This window comes from Dicentrarchus labrax, unplaced genomic scaffold (genome assembly GCF_905237075.1).
Source record: "Dicentrarchus labrax unplaced genomic scaffold, dlabrax2021, whole genome shotgun sequence".
Taxonomy (NCBI): Eukaryota; Metazoa; Chordata; class Actinopteri; family Moronidae; genus Dicentrarchus; species Dicentrarchus labrax.
Genome location: NW_026136716.1, coordinates 6,772,634 through 6,794,233, shown reverse-complemented (window position 1 = coordinate 6,794,233; position 21,600 = coordinate 6,772,634). Strand labels below are relative to the sequence as shown.

General features: G+C 38.3%; 2 protein-coding genes, 3 long non-coding RNA genes and 3 other non-coding genes across 8 annotated transcripts in view; 5 read left to right on the top strand and 3 right to left on the bottom strand.

The window, feature by feature from the left end:
- Nucleotides 1-21,600, top strand: part of LOC127378387 (uncharacterized) — an 86,273-nt gene that overhangs the window by 14,125 nt on the left and 50,548 nt on the right. The window lies entirely within an intron of this gene.
- The window catches only part of LOC127378424 (uncharacterized), a 53,037-nt gene that overhangs the window by 16,741 nt on the left and 14,696 nt on the right, over nt 1-21,600 (bottom strand). The window lies entirely within an intron of this gene.
- Nucleotides 336-2,162, top strand: LOC127378418 (uncharacterized). The gene is made up of 2 exons (XR_007888036.1): nt 336-883; nt 1,481-2,162. It is a non-coding gene; the product is annotated as an uncharacterized LOC127378418 (long non-coding RNA).
- LOC127378993 (5S ribosomal RNA) lies at nt 2,563-2,681 on the bottom strand. Its single transcript, XR_007888249.1, has one exon. It is a non-coding gene; the product is annotated as a 5S ribosomal RNA (ribosomal RNA).
- On the top strand, nt 3,196-3,314 carry LOC127379000 (5S ribosomal RNA). The gene has a single exon (XR_007888256.1). It is a non-coding gene; the product is annotated as a 5S ribosomal RNA (ribosomal RNA).
- Nucleotides 5,887-6,005, bottom strand: LOC127378992 (5S ribosomal RNA). The gene has a single exon (XR_007888248.1). It is a non-coding gene; the product is annotated as a 5S ribosomal RNA (ribosomal RNA).
- Nucleotides 9,162-10,285, top strand: LOC127378421 (uncharacterized). Its single transcript, XR_007888038.1, has 3 exons — nt 9,162-9,174; nt 9,267-9,465; nt 9,679-10,285. It is a non-coding gene; the product is annotated as an uncharacterized LOC127378421 (long non-coding RNA).
- The window catches only part of LOC127378394 (poliovirus receptor homolog), a 35,109-nt gene continuing 25,109 nt past the window's right edge, over nt 11,601-21,600 (top strand). Inside the window, exons 1-3 of the mRNA XM_051427210.1 lie at nt 11,601-11,641; nt 11,828-11,887; nt 12,246-12,299. Coding sequence (XP_051283170.1) covers nt 11,833-11,887; nt 12,246-12,299 — 109 coding nt within the window. The 5' untranslated portion in view covers nt 11,601-11,641; nt 11,828-11,832. The remainder of the gene's footprint in view (nt 11,642-11,827; nt 11,888-12,245; nt 12,300-21,600) is intronic.

Sequence of the window (21,600 nt, the reverse complement as noted above, 5' to 3'; positions counted from 1 at the left end):
ATCTTCTCTAGCTGAGGCATCACTGACTATAACACTGTCTTCTTACAGTGGGAGAAATACAATAACTGCTCCCACTTTAATGTCATATTTAGAGTTTAACCTCGCTGGTTTCACAAAAATTTTAATTCTTTATCACAGTTAAACACTGTACTACTTGTAACTCTGCTACTGTGCTCCCCTCACCAACTGTGTTGCAGTATTAAGATAGATCTTATTTACAGGAAACACCATTTTAAAATCCAGACATGGTGTTGTTCTCAGCACAGGCTTACTGAAGCCTGGACGTTGGCATCAGAAAAGACCACCAACATTTACACAGACAGCAGGTATGCATTTGGAGTAGAACATGATTATGGTACTGAGTAAGTACACTAGACAAGTTGTGTTTTCTCTTATTCTGAACTATGTGTTTAAGGTATTTGATTTTCTCTCATTGTGTGAGCATTGTATGCTCAAAGGAGGAAGTTGTTCTGGAAAAATACAACTAAGTCTATGCATTAAGTGTGAAGTTGTTTTAAAAATATTAAAGGTGCTAATCAGCTGAAAGCACAGTCTAATTTGTTTCCTGTTTGTTTTCTTAGTATTTGACACTGTTTGTCATTTTAACACCAAGAACTTGGGTCACAGGAGAGAAAGTTGCGCTTTGGTCAAAGCAGCAGCAAACAGAGTGTATGATCTATTTGTGACGGGTGACAGCCTCCTCCCTTACAGCCTGTGTATATTGTATTTTCTGGACATTATATAAGGAACTCAGTGTCAGCAGGTTGCAGCTTCAGAGAATTTCCTTCACTGAAGACATTTTCACCAACTGGTGCCGACAATCTCCTGCCTGGACCACAGCCGGTGAATCAACCAACCAACAAACCAACCAACCACTCATCAGGTAAGAACCTGATATGAAAAAGCTCCTATCATAGCGATCTGTTTTTTGATGTATATAGCTTGTAGCGTGGACCCAGGAAGTTCAATATTGTTTCACTGCTAAAGATTATTTTATGCATCATTTTTTAACTGTAGGAATTTATGTTTTTCTGTGAGAGGCAAAGACACAAACACAAAATGAAAGTTAATCGAGGCCGACTGACATTTTCAGTAAGGCAGAGGAGAGGAGTTATACAGGGAGGATAAAATGAGCCAGTCTGTGTGCAGGACATGGACAGTAGGGAAGAGCTATTATATACACGTACATAAACTTAAAACACTACACTGCCTTTATTATAGTGACAGGTGAAGACAGACAGAGAAAGGGGGATGACGCGCAGCAAAGGGCTGCAGGTTGGATTTGAACTCTGGGCAGCTGCAGCAAGGACTGAGCCTCGGTACACGGGGTTGCCAGCTCTACCCACTGAGTTATTCAGGCTCCCAAGTTATACAGCTTTTGAGGGAAAGAATGAAATATGTTGGTAAAGTAATTGTGAAGATATCACTTGTGATGCTCTAAATTCTCTGTATGAACAATCTTTTGTTTTTCCTTCACCAGTGAACCATGAAGATCCAAACTGCCTGTCTGCTTCTCGTGCTGATCTCTGCCACAGCGCTCACTGAGGCTCTGGACTTCTATCAGAAGCATGTTGACAATCAGATGACAGGCAATAACTGTGATACAAAAATGGAGCCAATCAATGAGGACTACGAGGAGTATCATGGAGAAGAATGCAAGCCAATAAATACCTTCATCGTGAGCAATGATGAAGAAGTTGACGCCCTCTGTAATAATGTACGTGGAGAACGTAAAATCACAAGTGGGCGAGTCTTTACAGTTGTTATTTGTAGGTTTGACTATATTGACATAGGTTGTCACTACAGGGGTAAAACTATAAACAATTATGCAATTACAATCATATGTAAAAATGGAAAGCCTGTGCACTATGTAGGATAAATAGGGAAAACAAATTAACGTTTTGCTGTAATGATTTTAAACAGCAATTTACAAATTCTGCTAAACAATAGAGAATTTATTGTAAGATTACAGACAAATGTTCGGCCCATAAATAACAGAATAAATCTACAAATACACAAATGATAATTTCACTGTTTTAAATGAGCTCTTTATACTTTTATTTAACCGTTTCCTGTAAACAGCTTTATTGTATAAAACCTGCGACATATATGATGATTGAAAATGCCAAAAATCAAACCACAAATAAAGTGAATTCAACACATTGTTACATTTATTTTCTTTTATGTTTGCATTTACTGTGTCATCATTAAATGATTCGTCTTGTGAACTGTGTGTAGAAATATGACTTCATATTGTTATATCACCTATAAAGAGGCTTTATGTTTCGTAAGAACTCGCAGTTATTCTGAACTATGATTTACTGTCTGCTTCGTTGAACTTTTAATGATTTTAAAAACGCATATTGTCTTTGGATCATCTGTTGAATATGTTATCATCTGGTTTCTAAAAATAAAGAGGCATTATGGGATAAATGTTAATTTGAGTATCGTGGTCACAGAAAGGAGTCACAAGAGTTATGTCAGCTCCCAGTTGTTTCCTCCAGTGTAGCAGCAGCAGCAGCAGCAGCAGCGCCCCCCTGCTGTCTGTACAGAGAAGTGTAAAGCTTACAGCACCTGGTATTCCCAGGCGGTCTCCCATCCAAGTACTAACCAGGCCCGACCCTGCTTAGCTTCCGAGATCGGACGAGATCGGGCGTGTTCAGGGTGGTATGGCCGTAAGCGAAGATTCATATCACAAAGAGGATATTTAAAGATGCTGTTATATGATGTAGTCTTATATTTTTATTTGTAGATTGTTTCTAAACAAGACGAATAATTGTACAATAATATAAAATATCCATGATAACACACAGTGCATCTCCCTGTCATTGTTACATTATTATATATCATATTAAAGCATTTATCAACTCTGATGTATTACTATGGAAGCTGTATTTTCATGTTGTAGCTGCTGGAGGTGAAACTGCTTTAATTACTTTATATACTGTTGAGTAGTTTAATCTGGAAGATATCACATTAAAGTAGTGGAGTAGAAAATAAGAGGAACTACAAGTACCTCAAAATTATACTTAAATAAAGTAACTGAGTAAATGTATTAGACTGTACTCAGTTGTATTGATGTAATCAGAACTTCTTACCCAGAATTTATAGAAATATTCTGATATTTGTTTTTATGTAAATACACTCAGATGTTCATCATCACCTTTAAATAGCCTCTTTGTGATATGAATCTTCGCTTACGGCCATACCACCCTGAACACGCCCGATCTCGTCCGATCTCGGAAGCTAAGCAGGGTCGGGCCTGGTTAGTACTTGGATGGGAGACCGCCTGGGAATACCAGGTGCTGTACGCTTTTACACTTCTCTGTACAGACAACAGGGGCGCTGCTGCTACACTGGAGGAAACAACTGGGAGCTGACATAACTCAGAAACAGGTTTTCTTGAATACTCCAGTATATGTTTATTTATTTGAAAATGAAGTCAATGTTTTTCTCTTTTTGGTTTGCAAAACTTCATACAGCTCAGTTGCCTCGGTGATCGTTTGTTTGATATGTTTTGCATCATGAAATACTGAAATACATGAAATGCTCTGTTGTACTTTTTAAGGATTTTGTAAACTTGTATTGTTTTTGGATATTCTTCTAAATAGGTCATCGTATAATTGAAAGAGGGATTACGGGAAAATGTTGATTTGAATATACAGTATGGAGTCACCCGAGTTATTTGCATCATAGTAAACTTGTATCTTAAAAACAGAGCTGTCTGTAAGCGATATCTGAATCAATCTGCCTTCATTCAAATGAAGGTTGTGTTTTATCTTCCAGGTATTAAACTCTTTCTGAATAAGTTGTAAAGCAGTTTCACCTCTGAGCCCTTTACATGGTGAATCTTCTCTAGCTGAGGCATCACTGACTATAACACTGTCTTCTTACAGTGGGAGAAATACAATAACTGCTCTCACTTTAATGTCATATTTAGAGTTTAACCTCGCTGGTTTCACAAAAATTTTAATTCTTTATCACAGTTAAACACTGTACTACTTGTAACTCTGCTACTGTGCTCCCCTCACCAACTGTGTTGCAGTATTAAGATAGATCTTATTTACAGGAAACACCATTTTAAAATCCAGACATGGTGTTGTTCTCAGCACAGGCTTACTGAAGCCTGGACGTTGGCATCAGAAAAGACCACCAACATTTACACAGACAGCAGGTATGCATTTGGAGTAGAACATGATTATGGTACTGAGTAAGTACACTAGACAAGTTGTGTTTTGTCTTATTCTGAACTATGTGTTTAAGGTATTTGATTTTCTCTCATTGTGTGAGCATTGTATGCTCAAAGGAGGAAGTTGTACTGGAAAAATACAACTAAGACTATGCATGAAGTGGGAAGTTGTTTTAAAAACGTTAAAGGTGCTAATCAGCTAAAAGCACAGTCTAATTTGGTTCCTGTTTGTTTTCTTAGTATTTGACACTGTTTGTCATTTTAACACCAAGAACTTGGGTCACAGGAGAGAAAGTTGCGGTTTGGTCAAAGCAGCAGCAAACAGAGTGTATAATCTATTTGTGACGGGTGACAGCCTCTTCCCTTACAGCCCGTGTATATTGTATTTTCTGGACATTATATAAGGAACTCAGTGTCAGCAGGTTGCAGCTTCAGAGAATTTCCTTCACTGAAGACATTTTCACCAACTGGTGCCGACAATCTCCTGCCTGGACCACAGCCGGTGAATCAACCAACCAACAAACCAACCAACCACTCATCAGGTAAGAACCTGATATGAAAAAGCTCCTATCATAGCGATCTGTATTTTGATGTATATAGCTTGTAGCGTGGACCCAGGAAGTTCAATATTATTTGACAGCTAAAGATTATTTTATGCATCATTTTTTAACTGTAGGAATTTATGTTTTTCTGTGAGAGGCAAAGACACAAAAACAAAATGAAAGTTAATCGAGGCCGACTGACATTTTCAGTAAGGCAGAGGAGAGGAGTTATACAGGGAGGATAAAATGAGCCAGTCTGTGTGCAGGACATGGACAGTAGGGAAGAACTATTATATACATAAACTTTAAACACTACACTGCCTTTATTATAGTGACAGGTGAAGACAGACAGAGAGAGGGGATGACCGCAGCAAAGGGCTGAAGGTTGGATTTGAGCTCTGGGCAGCTGCAGCAAGGACTGAGCCTCGGTACACGGGGCTGCCAGCTCTACCCACTGAGCTATTCAGGCTCCCAAGTTATACAGCTTTTGAGGGAAAGAATGAAATATGTTGCTTAAATAATTGTGAAGATATCACTTGTGATGCTCTAAATTCTCTGTATGAACAATCTTTGAAAAAAAAATGTTCGGCCCATAAATAACAGAATAAATCTACAAATACACAAATGATAATTTCACTGTTTTAAATGAGCTCTTTATACTTTTATTTAACCGTTTCCTGTAAACAGCTTTATTGTATAAAACCTGCGACATATATGATGATTGAAAATGCCAAAAATCAAACCACAAATAAAGTGAATTCAACACATTGTTACATTTATTTTCTTTTATGTTTGCATTTACTGTGTCATCATTAAATGATTCGTCTTGTGAACTGTGTGTAGAAATATGACTTCATATTGTTATATCACCTATAAAGAGGCTTTATGTTTCGTAAGAACTCGCAGTTATTCTGAACTATGATTTACTGTCTGCTTCGTTGAACTTTTAATAATTTTAAAAACTTGTATTGTTTTTGGATCATCTGTTGAATATGTTATCATCTGGTTTCTAAAAATAAAGAGGAATTATGGGATAAATGTTAATTTGAGTATCGTGGTCACAGTAAGGAGTCACAAGAGTTATGTCAGCTCCCAGTTGTCTCCTCCAGTGTAGCAGCAGCAGCGCCCCCTGCTGTCTGTACAGAGAAGTGTAAAAGCTTACAGCACCTGGTATTCCCAGGCGGTCTCCCATCCAAGTACTAACCAGGCCCGACCCTGCTTAGCTTCCGAGATCGGACGAGATCGGGCGTGTTCAGGGTGGTATGGCCGTAAGCGAAGATTCATATCATAAAGAAGATATTTAAAGGTGATGATATATGATGTAGTCTTATATTTTTATATGTAGATTGTTTCTAAACAAGATGAATCATTGTACAATAATATAAAATATCCATTATAACACACAGTGCATCTCCCTGTCATTGTTACATTATTATATATCATATTAAAGCATTTATCAACTCTGATGTATTACTATGGAAGCTGTATTTTCATGTTGTAGCTGCTGGAGGTGAAACTGCTTTAATTACTTTATATACTGTTGAGTAGTTTAATCTGGAAGATATCACAAAGAGGATATTTAAAGGTGATGATGAACATCTGAGCGTATTTACATAAAAACAAATATCAGAATATTTATATTCTGGGTAAGAAGTTCTGATTACATCAATACAACTGAGTACAGTCTAATACATTTACTCAATTATTGTATTAAAGTATCATTTTGAGGTACTTAGTAGTTTAATCCCCTACCCGCATACACACACTAAATAGGTAATAAATAGCTTAATGAATTTAAATGTGGACCAAAAATAGGTTTTAATTTGGATTATACAGAGTTTTGATTATCCAATTGGATGTGTTATTGGGATTTTACAGCAGACAAAGTTGTGCGCACCCCCTGTGATCTCTGGTTGGGAACCACTGCTTTAACCCATAAACCAAACAAAGGCCTCCAACCCTGTGGAGATGCTGCATGGCTCAGCTGAACATGTGGTCCAGCTAGTTTAGTGAGTGCAGTCAGAATGAACACTGCCTACAACCTGATGCACACATTATCTGCACTATAGGACACCGTCTGAGCTTCAAGGGCAACATACATGAGCTCCAAACCATTAACTTCTCTGGATTTACTGGCAGATAACAAACAATGTGTGTAGCAGCCCCACAAGCATTAGAGGCTGCCCTAGCCATGCCTGATTGGGAAATTTGGTACACATTTCACACTTTACACACGCTGGTAAATATCTGTTCTGGATTCATGAATGAGTTAGAGAAACACAATCTGAAATGTAGTGATTAAGACTAAATAGACAGAAAACCCACATCTTCAAATCTTCCAGTTACTTTTCAAACGTGTTGAGACATTTTATTTGTGACTCTTGAGCTGTTTACTCCAATCTTTTGACTTAACAGACAGATTTACACCACTTAAGTTTAACTTTATTATGTGGAAATCCCTCATTCAGTGCACTGAGAGGTCAGACAGTAATATATTAATTATTAACTAATCCAAATCTCTGAGTAGTGGGATGTACCATTGTGTTGTTATAGGGGTGATAAGTGTCACTCGCTGTTTATATCGTATTCTAAACAGCGAATTAGTTTATCTACCATTTATTATTGAATTATAGGCTTTTGTTATAAATGTATAATGTTCTCTATATACTGTAAAAGCTCGTGTTTCTACATTGTTGGTAAATAGTTGTTTCTATGACACCCGCCTCCCCACTTTACACAGAAGTGCGCACGCAGTTAACGTACAGTGACAGCTTTCAGTTTCAATGAGTTGGCGGTAGATTCAGTAAAGATGACACAACGTGAAGTTTTATATTTATTTTGTACGTTTGTAGTTTTTCAGAAAGGTAAGATTAATACTTTTTGTTTCTGTCATTTTATATAAATAAATGATTTTAATTAAACTGAGACTTTGTTGTTCTTTGTTTACTGTAATTCAGCAGTTAAGTTAACCACGTTGTTGGCGATTCATCAGAATCAGAATCGGGTTTATTGCCAAGTACAAGGAATTTGTCTTGGTGCATAAAAAGCACGCCAAAAAAATTAAAATATAAATAAATAAAGATAAGGATAAAGATCTAAACTGTGCAGGAAAGACATTTACAATGTTTTAGTTTACACGTTTCAGCTGGTTGATGGTAAAATTGGCAAATTCACCTTAATTTTTAATAGTTGAGCTACAGAAGAATAATGCATCCAGAAGGAAACGAACAGAAAATGTTACAATTATTATTGTTATTTAAAAAAGATTATTTATAAAAGGGAAGTTATATTTCCACTGTGCTTCACTCTGGCTAACAGGTCAGACTGCAGCCTGAACAACACACACACACACACACACACTTACTTACCTCTGAAACCATCTTCTCCTGCAGGTCTAACAGCTCTGGTACAGACACAGCAGACTGTGATGGCAGCAGTGGGAGAAGAGGCTCATTTAAACTGTCAGCTGATGCAAAATAAAGATGTTGTTCAAGTCACATGGCAGAAAGGTTCACCTGAGGGAGAGAAGAATATTGCCATCCACAACAAATACTTTGGTCCAAGAGTGATTCCTGAATTTATTGATAAAGTGGAGTTTAAAGATGATGGACTGCAGAACAACTCCATAGTTATCAGGAACCTGACAGAGCAGGATGAAGGCTGCTATCACTGTTTGTTCAGTACCTACCCTGATGGTGCTCTCACTGCTATAACCTGTCTCCAGGTCTATGGTAAGAACATTTTAAATATTCATACAGCAGAGGGCGCTATCGGCTTTACTTGTCACTCACATCAGTAACTGTATCAAGGCAGCAGTTCTAGAAAAAGAGAGGGAAATGTGTATTATTTTTAATAATCATTCTCTATTGATGTATCTCAATCTGCCTCATTCTCCACTGATGTAATTAATTTGCTGTGTGTCCTGTTTGTTCCTGTGTGTCCTGTGTGTCCCTGTGTGTCCTGTCTGTCCCTGTGTGTCCTGTGTGTCCCTGTGTGTCCTGTGTGTCCTGTGCAGAGCTGCATGAACCCATCCTACATGTTAGAGAATCAAACTCTCCTGAAGAGGCAGTTGTGTCCTGCTCGGCCACAGGTCGACCTGCTCCCACAGTAACATTAAGAGTCCTGCAACAAGACCTCCACTTCTCAAACTACAGCTCTGTCAGTGTCACCAACACCAACGGTACAGTCGCTGTCACCACCACAGCTGTGCTGTCTGGTTACCGTGGCAACAGCACAGAGGTTGGATGTGCAGCGCGAGTGCTCTCTGGTCCTCAGATAGAGGTGTTTATGATGATTCCTGAGGACAAACAGTCGTCTGCTGATGGTGAGAAACACTTCCAAACATACACATTCAGAGACTGATCAATACTTTATGATTCTGATGTTTTTTGTTTCTTTTTACACGTTTTGATGATGAATCTGGATCTAAAGACAGGGATCTCTGTAAGTTAATGTTCAGATGTGATATTCCTATATGATCTGTTGTTGTTTTATAACTGCTGCGTGTCAATCTAATTTTTCTCTTTTTCTCACAGTTTGGACTTTGATCATTGTATTCTCTGTGGTCGGGGTCTGTGGTCCAATTACTGCATTAATCTATTTCCGTAAAACAAAATCTGAATCTCAGTCTATGAAAGCTGATAAATGTTGTTCAGCTTTAACTGCATCAGCACCCTCCAATCTGTCACACGGCGACACTGAGATGAACGAGACGACAACCAACGACACTCAGAAGTAAGACACTCTTTATACTGTCATTCTTCACTTGTAACTCAACATTATTTGTCTTCTCTCTGTTGTATATTGTCACATTGTGTCTATATATCTACCTATTAATCTTTACTGCATGTGTAAAGTAAATTCTGATCACTGTGTGTGTATAACCTGTTCAGATTACTTTATTTATGCAGTATTCATATAGTAATGAAACACTGTTTGTATCTGAAGGGCCGAAACATCTTCGGTCACACAGGAGAGCGATGGGGTCAGACAACGGCCGTCGCCTGTGAAGACTGAACCAAGTGATAACCTGAATCCATCACCTTCAACATCAGTACAACTGTAGAATGAATCTGACTGACACAGTTTCATTGTCATTGTGGGAGGAGGTGATTACTGTTCAATATGTTGAGCCTCAAAATAACACAAAAGATGTATCAGAGCTTTGCAGGTAAAATATCTCGTCCCTGTACATTGTTTCGTCATCGTTTGTGACAATTATTATAACTTTATGGCAGCTTCTCTGATTTTTATACTGTTTTATACCATTTTTATATAATTTAGTGTGTACATGTTTTTATATGTTATATTTTTTCAGTTGTGAACACACCATTATACTACATTAACCAGTGTATGTACATACTCAAGACAACACTAGTATGTAGTGTTGTTCCTTTCTTGTGACTTGACAATATGTGAAGTATTTTGAGTATTTGTAACTTGTGTCATCTAATTATGCCAAAGAAGCATTCAAAGGGTGCCTAAACATGAATAGTGTTATATTATGGCTTTGTTAAAATAACAAGTAAGAATTAAACTTGTGAACTTGTGTAAATCCTCTATATTGGTCATTTTTGTGCCTGTAAATGGGGTTAATCCCACAAACGTATCATATAAAGACTTTTTAAACTTAACTATGAATCCCTCTGGTGTACAAAGAATAACATGGAGGTTATTTTAGAGCTGTTAACGGGGATGTGCAGATAATGAAGAACTAGTAAACACAAGAGTTTAAGACGATTTAAACACTGAGTTTGTGTTACTGAGATACTTCAAGAGGCTGGTAAGACATGTTTTATTAAATATCTTGTATTAGAGGAGGATTATAAAACATTTGTAATAGACTTGATGACTGTATGTAATTGAGATACTCTTTTTTTACATATACTTTTGCCTTTTTCCTTGTTTTTTCCTTTATTTATTTTACCTTGATAGTCCAGCATCGTAAATGAAATGACAACATGAATCCATCTCTGATTCCCCGGATATGGGGTCATGTGAAGAACCCCAAAGGAACCCCCCACCCACCAACCACTCCCCTCCATCCCTCTTTCTTCCTGCATGAACCCATCGTACATGTTAAAGAATCAAACTCTCCTGAAGAGGCAGTTGTGTCCTGCTCGGCCACAGGTCGACCTGCTCCCACAGTAACATTAAGAGTCCTGCAACAAGACCTCCACTTCTCAAACTACAGCTCTGTCAGTGTCACCAACGCCAACGGTACAGTCGCTGTCACCACCACAGCTGTGCTGTCTGGTTTCCGTAGCAACAGCACAGAGGTTGGATGTGCAGCCCGAGTGCTCTCTGGTCCTCAGATAGAGGTGTTTATGATGATTCCTGAGGTCAAACAGTCGTCTGCTGATGGTGAGAAACACTTCCAAACATACACATTCAGAGACTGATCAATACTTTATGATTCTGATGAGTTTTGTTTCTTTGTCAGTAATAATGACATCAGTTAGACTAATGTTAATACACATTAGTCTTGTTAAATTTAAAGTCAAAGTAAATTAAATTTACTTTACCTTGATGTAGTCCAGCATCATAAATGTGATCCGTTTGTCATGTAAAAATATATTCAGCGTACTCTTCCTTTAAGTCCTGAAATGTGACCCCAGTTCAGTTGAATTGAAACAGCATGAATCCATCCCTGATTCCCAGATATGTAGTCAGGTAAAGAACCCCAGAGGAACCCCCTCCCACCTACCCACCACCATCACCCCCCCCACCTACCCACCACCACCACCACCACCACCACCCCCCCCCTCCCTCTCTCTCTCTCTCTCTCTCTATCACTTTCAGTCTCACATATTTAAAAGGCTTCTCAGAGGCTAAACTGAAAGTGTTCCTGGTGCAGCAGAGGAACGGAGCAAGTTGTTGCAGGTCTACATATTTACTGGCTTATTTAAAGGTAGGTGATGCTGATCTGAGGGCGACGCCTTTATATTCACTGCGGTCCGCTTTTTTAGGTAGCTAGTCACAGTCCCGCGCTGTTTATATTTCATTTTAAACAACTAATTAGCAATTTCTTATTAAGAAAGAGTCTTTTGTGATTCTATAAAACTGAAGCCCATATTTTTATATGTTCGGTTAATAGTGTTTATGGCAGCCACGGTGACCAACAGGCTATCGTCTACCTGGAACTTACCTGTCCACAGTGAGTGTTTGCCACACAGAAGGAAAGATGGCAACAGGGTTAGGGTTAGGGTTTATTAAATATCTTGTAGAGGAGGATTATAAAACATGTGTAATAGACTTGCTGACTGAATCTAATTGAGATACACTTTTTTTTCTAAAATACTTTTGCCCTTTTCCTTTATTTATTTTACCTTGATAGTCCAGCATCGTAAATGAAATGACAACATGAATCCATCTCTGATTCCCAGATATGTGGTCATTTAAAGAACCCCAGAGGAAACCTCTCCCACCAACCACTCCCCTCCATCCCTCTTTCTTTCTATCGCTTTATATCTACGTCGTCTCACAAGTGAAACTGAAAGTGTTCTTTGTTGCAGCAGTGGAGAAGAGAAGGATGTTGCAGATGTACATATTTATTGGCTTATTTAAAGGTAAGTGATGCTGAGTTGAAGGGAAACACCTTTATATTCACTACAGTTTTTCTAAATATTCACAGTAGTTACAGTCACTCTTACTCTTCCTATTTTGGTTTTAGATGCCTGTATTATTTATTTATTTTACACCCTATATTGATCTGTACTGTGTAGCCGACTGCACTCTATTTCTGTCCTTGTGCTGCTGCGTTGCCTTACTTTTAATATATTGATATATTAATACATTTTACTTGAATTGTTCCTGTAACCGATTTCTCCTGCGGGTAGCCTCCTATCACATCTCAATGCCTCATTCATGGTGCTGATCATGAGGCTTGCAGTCATGGGTCAACATTGTGTGTTGGGGAGGGTGGGTGAGGAGACAAAGCAGCATCCTAACTTTCTCTTTCTCTCTCAATCTCACACACATAAACCTTATATCCAGAAAACTCAATAACCACATCTGTTGATGCCACTGACAGGTGTTGCGCTGTCCATAGTGCTAAAAGCAGATCAGTAAACAGACTGGCTTTGTCCACAGTTGTTACAACCACATTGTGATTGTTAATTTAGTGATGAATCATACATCGAGTGCAAATTCAACCAATAATCGTCAAAATGCTGGCTGCCATTTTAGGTTGCAACAATCCACCCCAAAAGTAAAATCTTGGAGGGAAATACACACATCAGCCTGGTTGGTTATTACCTCACACACTCAGTTGAAGCCACATCTCTGAAACTATCTTCTCCTGCAGGTCTAACAGCTCTGGTACAGACACAGCAGACTGTGATGGCAGCAGTGGGAGAAGAGGCTCATTTAAACTGTCAGCTGATGCAAAATAAAGATGTTGTTCAAGTCACATGGCAGAAACCTGAGGGAGAGAAGACTCTTGCTACTTCCAGCAAACCCTTTGGTCCAAGAGTGAATCCTGACTTTATTGATAAAGTGGAGTTTAAAGATGCTGGACTGCAGAACAACTCCATAGTTATCAGGAACCTGACAGAGCAGGATGAAGGCTGCTTTCAATGTTTGTTTAATTCCTACCCTGAAGGTGCTCTTATTGGTGTAACATGCATCAAACTCTATGGTAAGAACATTTATTCATTATTAGAGACATTTCCAATATTAATCTCTTCTAAAACTTACATACTGGATAAAAAGTATCCTGTCAGAAGCTGATGTCTTTGTAACACCTTCATTAATGTGATGTCTGTCCCTGTGTGTCCCTGTGTGTCCCTGTCTGTCCCTGTGTGTCCCTGTGTGTCCTGTGCAGAGCTGCATGAACCCATCCTACATGTTAGAGAATCAAACTCTCCTGAAGAGGCAGTTGTGTCCTGCTCGGCCACAGGTCGACCTGCTCCCACAGTAACATTAAGAGTCCTGCAACAAGACCTCCACTTCTCAAACTACAGCTCTGTCAGTGTCACCAACACCAATGGTACAGTCGCTGTCACCACGACTACTGTGCTGTCTGGTTACCATGTCAACAGGACAGAGGTTGGATGTGCAGTGCGAGTGCTCTCTGGTCCTCAGATAGAGGTGTTTATGATGATTCCTGAGGGCAAACAGTCGTCTGCTGATGGTGAGAAACACTTCCAAACATACACATTCAGAGACTGATCAATACTATATAGCTCATGTCTTTTTTGGTTTTCAGGTTTCAGGAATCTGGGTCTGATCACATTTATTTCAGTAAGTTAACCTCTAAGTGTTCTCAGTTATTACCTTTTGATCTGTAGTTTCTTTATGAATGTTGAGTGTTTGTCACTAATTTTCCTCTTTTTTCACAGATTTCATTTTCATCATTGTGTTGTTCATGGTAGTGTCCTTTGTTTGTGTTTGTGTTGCAGTCATCACATTCCTGCTCAAAAGACAACATCAGGCCCTTTGCTGTGTGTCATCCCCTCTCTCTCTCTCTCTCTCTCTCTCTCTCTCTCTCTCTCTCTCTCTCCCTGCCTTTTCCTATCTAAGAATAAAGGCAACCAGTTCAAGATCAGATGAACCAACGTCTTTTAAACTGCTGTACTGCATTTCCCAGTTGGTAATGACTGACTGAGATCTTTTCAGATAATAACAAATAATACCAATAATCATTGATAAATGTTTGTTCAACACTGACTTTTCTTCAGATGAAGAAGATTTATACTTTATTGTTCAGTCTCACTTTGAGGAGACTCTTCCGTTTTTACTCTTTGCAAAATGTTTCAGTCTATCTATAGATCTATAAATATGATATGAAGCAGTCAGGTTATATTACAAAATGAGAAGCTCTATAACCATTTATATGGATCTATAAAGTTTAAATTAGACATAATATGTGACATATTAGACATATTATTGTCTGCATAATATTATGTGTATTTGTTTTGCACTAAAATGTTCAGTGTTTCTGTTTACAAATGTTATTTATTATTACCCTCAGATATGACAACTGTATGACTGTAACTGTGCTGGCTGTGCATTTAATACTGTTTTGCATCAGTGTGCTAATCCCTGTCAAACACTGGGAATATTAACCTGTGCATGATTTTCATGGAGGTCCTTCATGATTTCTGTGATCTACTCTCTTAGTTTTTTAATAATTTATTATTTATATATTTATTTATTTTTGTTCACTTCATTAAAACATGACGTCTTAATGTTGTGATTTCACTTGTGTTCAATGTCCTTGTTGTCCTTGATTATATCTAAAAGAATTAAGGCTCCTCACAGCAGAACAATAACAACAACTGAATCACACCTGCTGTAAAAACTGGATAAATATATTTTTAAGAAAGAGGAAAAACTGATCATAAATATACAAATACAGGCTCATTCTGAGAGGAGATTGATTTGACTAATTTCATTCATATGTATGGGGGTGATAGTGATAGGAACCTTTAATTATTAATAATATATATCATTGGATACAAAACAAACAAAAACAAAACTTTTTGAGGGGACCAAAATGTGGTGAATTATTAACTTAAATGCTCATTTACTGTCTGCCACAATATTACAGAGAGAAAATGCCTCTCTCTGATTGGTCCGGATGTGCCATTGCAGAGGTATTAGGGGCAGTAAATGCTGTTTATGTCTCTTATTAAATAAAAAAAAAAGTCCTATGTCATAATTTTATAATGAGGTCCATATATATGTTTGGTTGCCTTATTGTTGGTAAATAGATATTGCCACCTACATTTTGGTCCAAGAGTGCATCCTTACTTTATTGATAAATTAAGAATGAATTAAATTTAATTAAACTTACTGGCAGTGCTGTCACTGCTATCGTGTTTTCTACTGCCTCTAATTATAGCAACAACAACAACAACAACAACAACAACAACAGTAATGGTCATATTTAGATGTGATTTATTCCCAGCTGTGCCTCAAGGTTAGCTGCAGATGTCTGATGACCACTGGAGGTCGCTGTTTGATTTACTGTGGAGATGATGAGCCATCGGAGGAGGGCGTTGACATTGAATTAAAGCAGATATCTGACCCTACAAACCATAGAGGGTGGCAAGTGAAACCAAACTTTACACAACAAAGACTTAGTTGGAGGCGACAACCGGACACTTTTAAAACTCAAGGAAGGCAGAAGGAGTTCAACACAGGTTGGTTTTAATTCAGTGGGAGAATAACTTTGTACACATTCAATTGATCTGTGTTTGTTTTGACTATCACTATGAGTAAAACTGTTATCTTGATCAGCCACTAAAACCAGGATTTATCTTTGGTCAGCATCATTCCTTTTTTCTAAATAGCAAAAAATTGTAAATGTGATCAAACTTCTGTTTTTTGGGGGGGGTTTTTTACATTTTCATAAAACAGATTATACAAATATTATTGAATATACTACATTGCAGTAAGAATCCAAACTTAAGCTGTTTTTTTGTTTTTTCAGCCTCAATATAGATTACAACAATATGTGGTTATTTTTAAATGGTTAAAAAAAGAAAGAAAAAGCTTATTGTGTGAGTTGATGTTTCATTTCTTACTTCTTTTGAGGTTGAACTCAAAGATGGTGGGAAGATGATACACTCTGCATTTAAAGGTTTCCCTTTCCTGTTCTTCAGTTTTCTCTTCAAGGAAGGTAAGAACATAATGACTTCTGTGTCATTTATTTTTCTTACATGCGTACAGCTTTCTTCCCAGTTTGCAATCAAATTTTGTACCAAGGGTGTAAATCCAGTGGGAAGGCTACACACAAATCATACAGCCTAACGCCTTACTAACACTGCAGAGGGACAGACAAGAACAAAAGAGGAAATTCAAATTACATAGTTGTCTTTTTATAAAAGATTTGGGGTACTTTTTCTGCACCTTACTGCCCTTTCATATGGGAGTTCACTGCTTTAAAGAGGTGATAGTTCAGGAGCACGTAAGGGAGTTTCTGTGGGTGAAAAAAGCAAAGCAGTGTCTAATAATAATAGTTTATAAACAATAATAGTTCAATAGTTAATCTTCTACTTTCTCTTCCTGCATCAACACACTCATCCTACATACCTAACCAATGACTCACATCCACAAAGGTCATTAATCACATCTGGAAGGGGAAGTGGAGTAGCAGTAGAAACACACACTGATATCTCCGGATATAAAGAGGTGGATATGGTGCTGCCCATAGAGCTGGAAGCACAGGAGATCAACAAAGAGACAGAACAACAAAGTTTCCCACCTGCTTTGTCCACAAGCTTGAAGTCTAGTAGTCAGGGACTCACCAGGCAAAATGTCACAGAATATCCACCTCTGCTGCCAATCTTTAAAGTAAGATGAGTTATAATAGTCTTTTGCAAGGAAGACTTTCTTGTGAGCACGAGAAACTTGCCTCATAGGGGCTCCATACTGTTGAAGTGAGAATTGTGTAGCTTGTATTATATTAGAGTAGCAGTCTAGTCTCTGCTTTGTGTCACAATGTGAGAGCTCTAACACAACATTATTCTCCATAAGGGGACTTAAGCAGCCTGAGATTGTTCAGCTTTTGTTGTTGAATGTTGCTCACTGTGGCACAAAACAACGTTGCAGTTGTCTCCAGGAAATACAGCGAAAGAGAAGTGTGTTCAACTTGCAGCAGAGGAAGTTGAAGAGGAAGATCAACTTATTCGTATGTACTGTATGCAAACGTTGAAAAACTTTAAATATGACTCTAAAATATAATACAGCGAGCTATAGGTGATATCATGACTTTAAACTCAGCACATATCTTCTAAGCTATCTGCAGACAATTTCGACTGTCAGCTGAGCAGACAGGAAGAAGCAGCTGTGAGAAAGTCAGCTGGTTTACTGGAAAAGGGGCAAATTTTACCAGCATGTGTCAGTGTTTAAGACCTGTGTGCAAAGACGCTCATGTACCCCTTCATATTAGAATAGGTACAGAGCAATTAGTTTCCTCCATATTTCCTAACTTAACATCGTGTTTCCTCGTACCTGCTGTTACATACTGTACTGGTGCACTGTTAGTACAAAAATACACTGTGATTTGGGAATAATTTAATCTTACATTGCGGCAAAAAGGCGCTAACATAGTTAAATTTATATTTCATATCATATTTGCAAAGAAGAAATGCATCAACAAAAAATCAGACTTAAGTTGGACTTCCAGTATGAAAGTGTACATGCACCCTCAGCTGAAGAAACTTCTCTGTTGCTTCATCTCCTGCAGGTCTAACAGCTCTGGTACAGACACAGCAGACTGTGATGGCAGCAGTGGGAGAAGAGGCTCATTTAAACTGTCAGCTGATGCAAAATAAAGATGTTGTTCAAGTCACATGGCAGAAAGGTTCACCTGGGACGGAGGAAAATGTTGCTACCTACTCCAAACTCTTTGGTCCAAGAGTGAATCCTGACTTTATTGATAAAGTGGAGTTTAAAGATGCTGGACTGCAGAACAACTCCATAGTTATCAGGAACCTAACAGAGCAGGATGAAGGCTGCTATCACTGTTTGTTTAACACCCCTGAAGGTCGTCTCACAGGTACAACCTGCATCAAACTCTATGGTAAGAACCTTTATGCATTATCAGAGACATTTCCAAATTAATAATCTCTTCTGTAGTGCAGTGGAACAAACACTTCCTCTAAATTACAACTTTAACCTGTTTCATTGCCAGAGTCGGCTCTTTGAGGGGGCACCAGGTGGCAGTGCCCTCCAACTTCATTCACTGTGCCCCCTCATTTGTATAACAGTCAGTGTTTTCTCAATGTTGTAACAGACTGATGTTAAGTAATGTTTTACAAGTTAAGTGGGAATTAAAAACTTTAAGAGGTTGTTTGTAGGTTTAATTTAGTCGAGCTATAGCTGAATATTTACATCCTATTAGCAGCCAGGGATTTTAGAGAGTGGGTGACAGTTGACTGCCCTCAATGAGCCGGTTTGATGCTGTTCAGTCAGTGTAAAATGGCCTTTATTTACAACTGAGTTATTAGTCCTTGTGTTTTTAGTCAGATTATTTGAATTTTATGTGGCACCATACCGCAGAATGTTTTCACTTTCACTTACTACATCAAGTTTCCAGTAATTTGATGCTGCCCTGCTAAAAGCCTTGTGTCCCTCCTTGAGTATTTGTTCTAGCTCCAACACTGTTCATTGGTCGTTTTGTGCACCTCAGCAGTAACAAGTGACTTTTGTGCCTTTGTAACACCTTCATTAATGTGCTGTGTGTCCCTGTGTGTCCCTGTGTGTCCTGTGCAGAGCTGCATGAACCCATCCTACATGTTAGAGAATCAAACTCTCCTGAAGAGGCAGTTGTGTCCTGCTCGGCCACAGGTCGACCTGCTCCCACAGTAACATTAAGAGTCCTGCAACAAGACCTCCACTTCTCAAACTACAGCTCTGTCAGTGTCACCAACACCAACGGTACAGTCGCTGCCACCACCACAGCTGTGCTGTCTGGTTACCGTGGCAACAGCCCAGAGGTTGTATGTGCAGCGCGAGTGCTCTCTGGTCCTCAGATAGAGGTGTTTATGATGATTCCTGAGGTCAAACAGTCGTCTGCTGATGGTGAGAAACACTTCCAAACATACACATTCAGAGACTGATCAATACTTTATGATTGTTTGTTTTTTTATTCTCCAGGTTTTGCTAAGGTATCTGGGACTGATAAGAGTGATCACAGTAAGTGAATGTTTAGATGGTCTCAATTCAGTATTGTCTTTTTTCAGTATTTATTTTGCTTTATGAATGTTTTTCTCACAGAACCCGACATGATTTTGCTCCTGATAGTGGCCTTTTATTGTCTTGTTGCACTCATCATCATCCTGTCTGCCAAATACATTAGAGGTAACATGTAGCATCCTGAATCCTGACAGATCTGTTCAAACAGCAGCCGTGAATAAATGACTAATTCAGGTTTCTTCGTCTTTGTCTTTTTATAAATACCTCAGCATGTCCTGTGAAGAAAAAAAGAAAGACAAGACAATCAAACAGTAAGACTCTGCACTCACAAGTAACTTCTCTCTATTGTGTTGTTTGCAAATTTAATGTGTGATTTATACATGAAACCCTCATTGGGTACTCATCTAAGAATTTAATCTGATATAATTTATAATGGAAAAATATGAGTTGAACCTGACATTGTCTTTTTTTTAAAGCTCAAGGTTCCAGAAACTTTACCTCAAGCAGGAGAAGATCAGACAACTGACACCTGAGAAAAATCAAACAAGCGACAACCCAAAGGTGTCAACTTCAACAGCAAGAAGACTTTCTTTTTCTGTTTATCTTATTTATCTATGTTCAGTTTTGGTGTCCTTGTTTTCATCTGTATGTCTGTTTCTGTCTTTATTATTTCAGCTGTGTCGCATAAGAACAACTAACTAATTCCTTTTAAGTATTCACATACATCTGGAAAATGATTGCCTTTCATAAAAAACTCACATAAACAAAATGTTTTCTACCATTTCTTGTTAATATGATTGTTTTAATAGTATTTGGTAATTGCTTATATAGTTTTATACAGTGATGTTTATTATTTCTTTATTTAAGGAATGATAAATTAAGGATTTTCTGCAAAAAGGTCAATAACAACCTTTGACAGTGAGGTGAGCTGAATATCTGTATTGCATATCGCTGCTGATTTACATTATCACTAATAAATCCTCAGGTACATTTGTAAGTGGAACAGTAATCTCCATCCTCCGTCATTGGAGGATTGTGGTATTATCACTGTTACTGTGCCACAGAGCTAAGCTCACTGAACGTTAAAGGACTTTGAGGTCACCTGCTGGCCTAAACACAGAGCTATTTGAAGAACGAATGTGTTATTTATACATGAAACCCTCATTGGATACTCTTCTAAGAATTTATTCTGATATAATGTATAATGGAATAATATGAGTTGAACCTGACATTGTCTTTTTGCTGAAAATCCTCTTTTTGATTTAATGAGCTTATATTTTGCCCGTCACAGTTTTCTGGCAAGTCTAACGCCAAACAATCCTCATGTGCTCCAACTACTGTGCTCCAGTAGTCATCTCCTGTCTACACTTCTGTCTATGCAGTCTTAATCACTACATTTCAGATTTTGGCAACACTCTGTTTCTCTTACTCATTCATGAATCCAGAACAGATATTTAACAGCGTGTGTAAAGTGTGAAATGTGTACCAAATTTCCCAATCAGGCATGGCTAGGACAGCATCTAATGCTTGTGGGGCTGCTACACACTCCTGTGCCGTAGGTGGCAACGTGCACCCTGAGGTTGTTTGTGATCTGCCAGTAAATCCAGAGAAGAAGAAGAAGAAGAGCCAGGTATTTCTTTCATGAGAGAAGTAAGTGTTGTTCAAACTTGTTCATTTCTTGCACAGTTAATGGTTTGGAGCTCATGTATGTTGCCCTTGAAGCTCAGATTGTGTCCTATTAGTGCAGATAATGTGTGCATCAGGTTGTAGGCAGTGTTCATTCTGACTGCACTCACTAAACTAGCTGGACCACATGTTCAGCTGAGCCATGCAGCATCTCCACAGGGTTGGAGGCCTTTGTTTGGCTGGTGGGTTAAAGGACCCAGAGATTGATTGATAGATTGTCTTTCTTATATTGACCAAACAATTCATTTACATTGAATAAAACAAACAAACAATAGCATTTAGCACTGCCTCCTAATTACGGTCTGATTGAACTCCAAGTGAGCAGCAAACATACATTGTCTGCGTCATAAAGAATAACAGCGCATGTACTGTACACTTAACGTGCTCTGCTTTGGTTCCTCGGAGCTCCGGCTGCGGTTTGTGACAGTCTCAACTTGTTTTAACAAACAGACTGTTTGGCAGAGAACATAGTCTGTCTTCACGTCTTTGAAATTTACATCTTAAATAAAAATCACTATTAAATTGACTTGTTTTCAC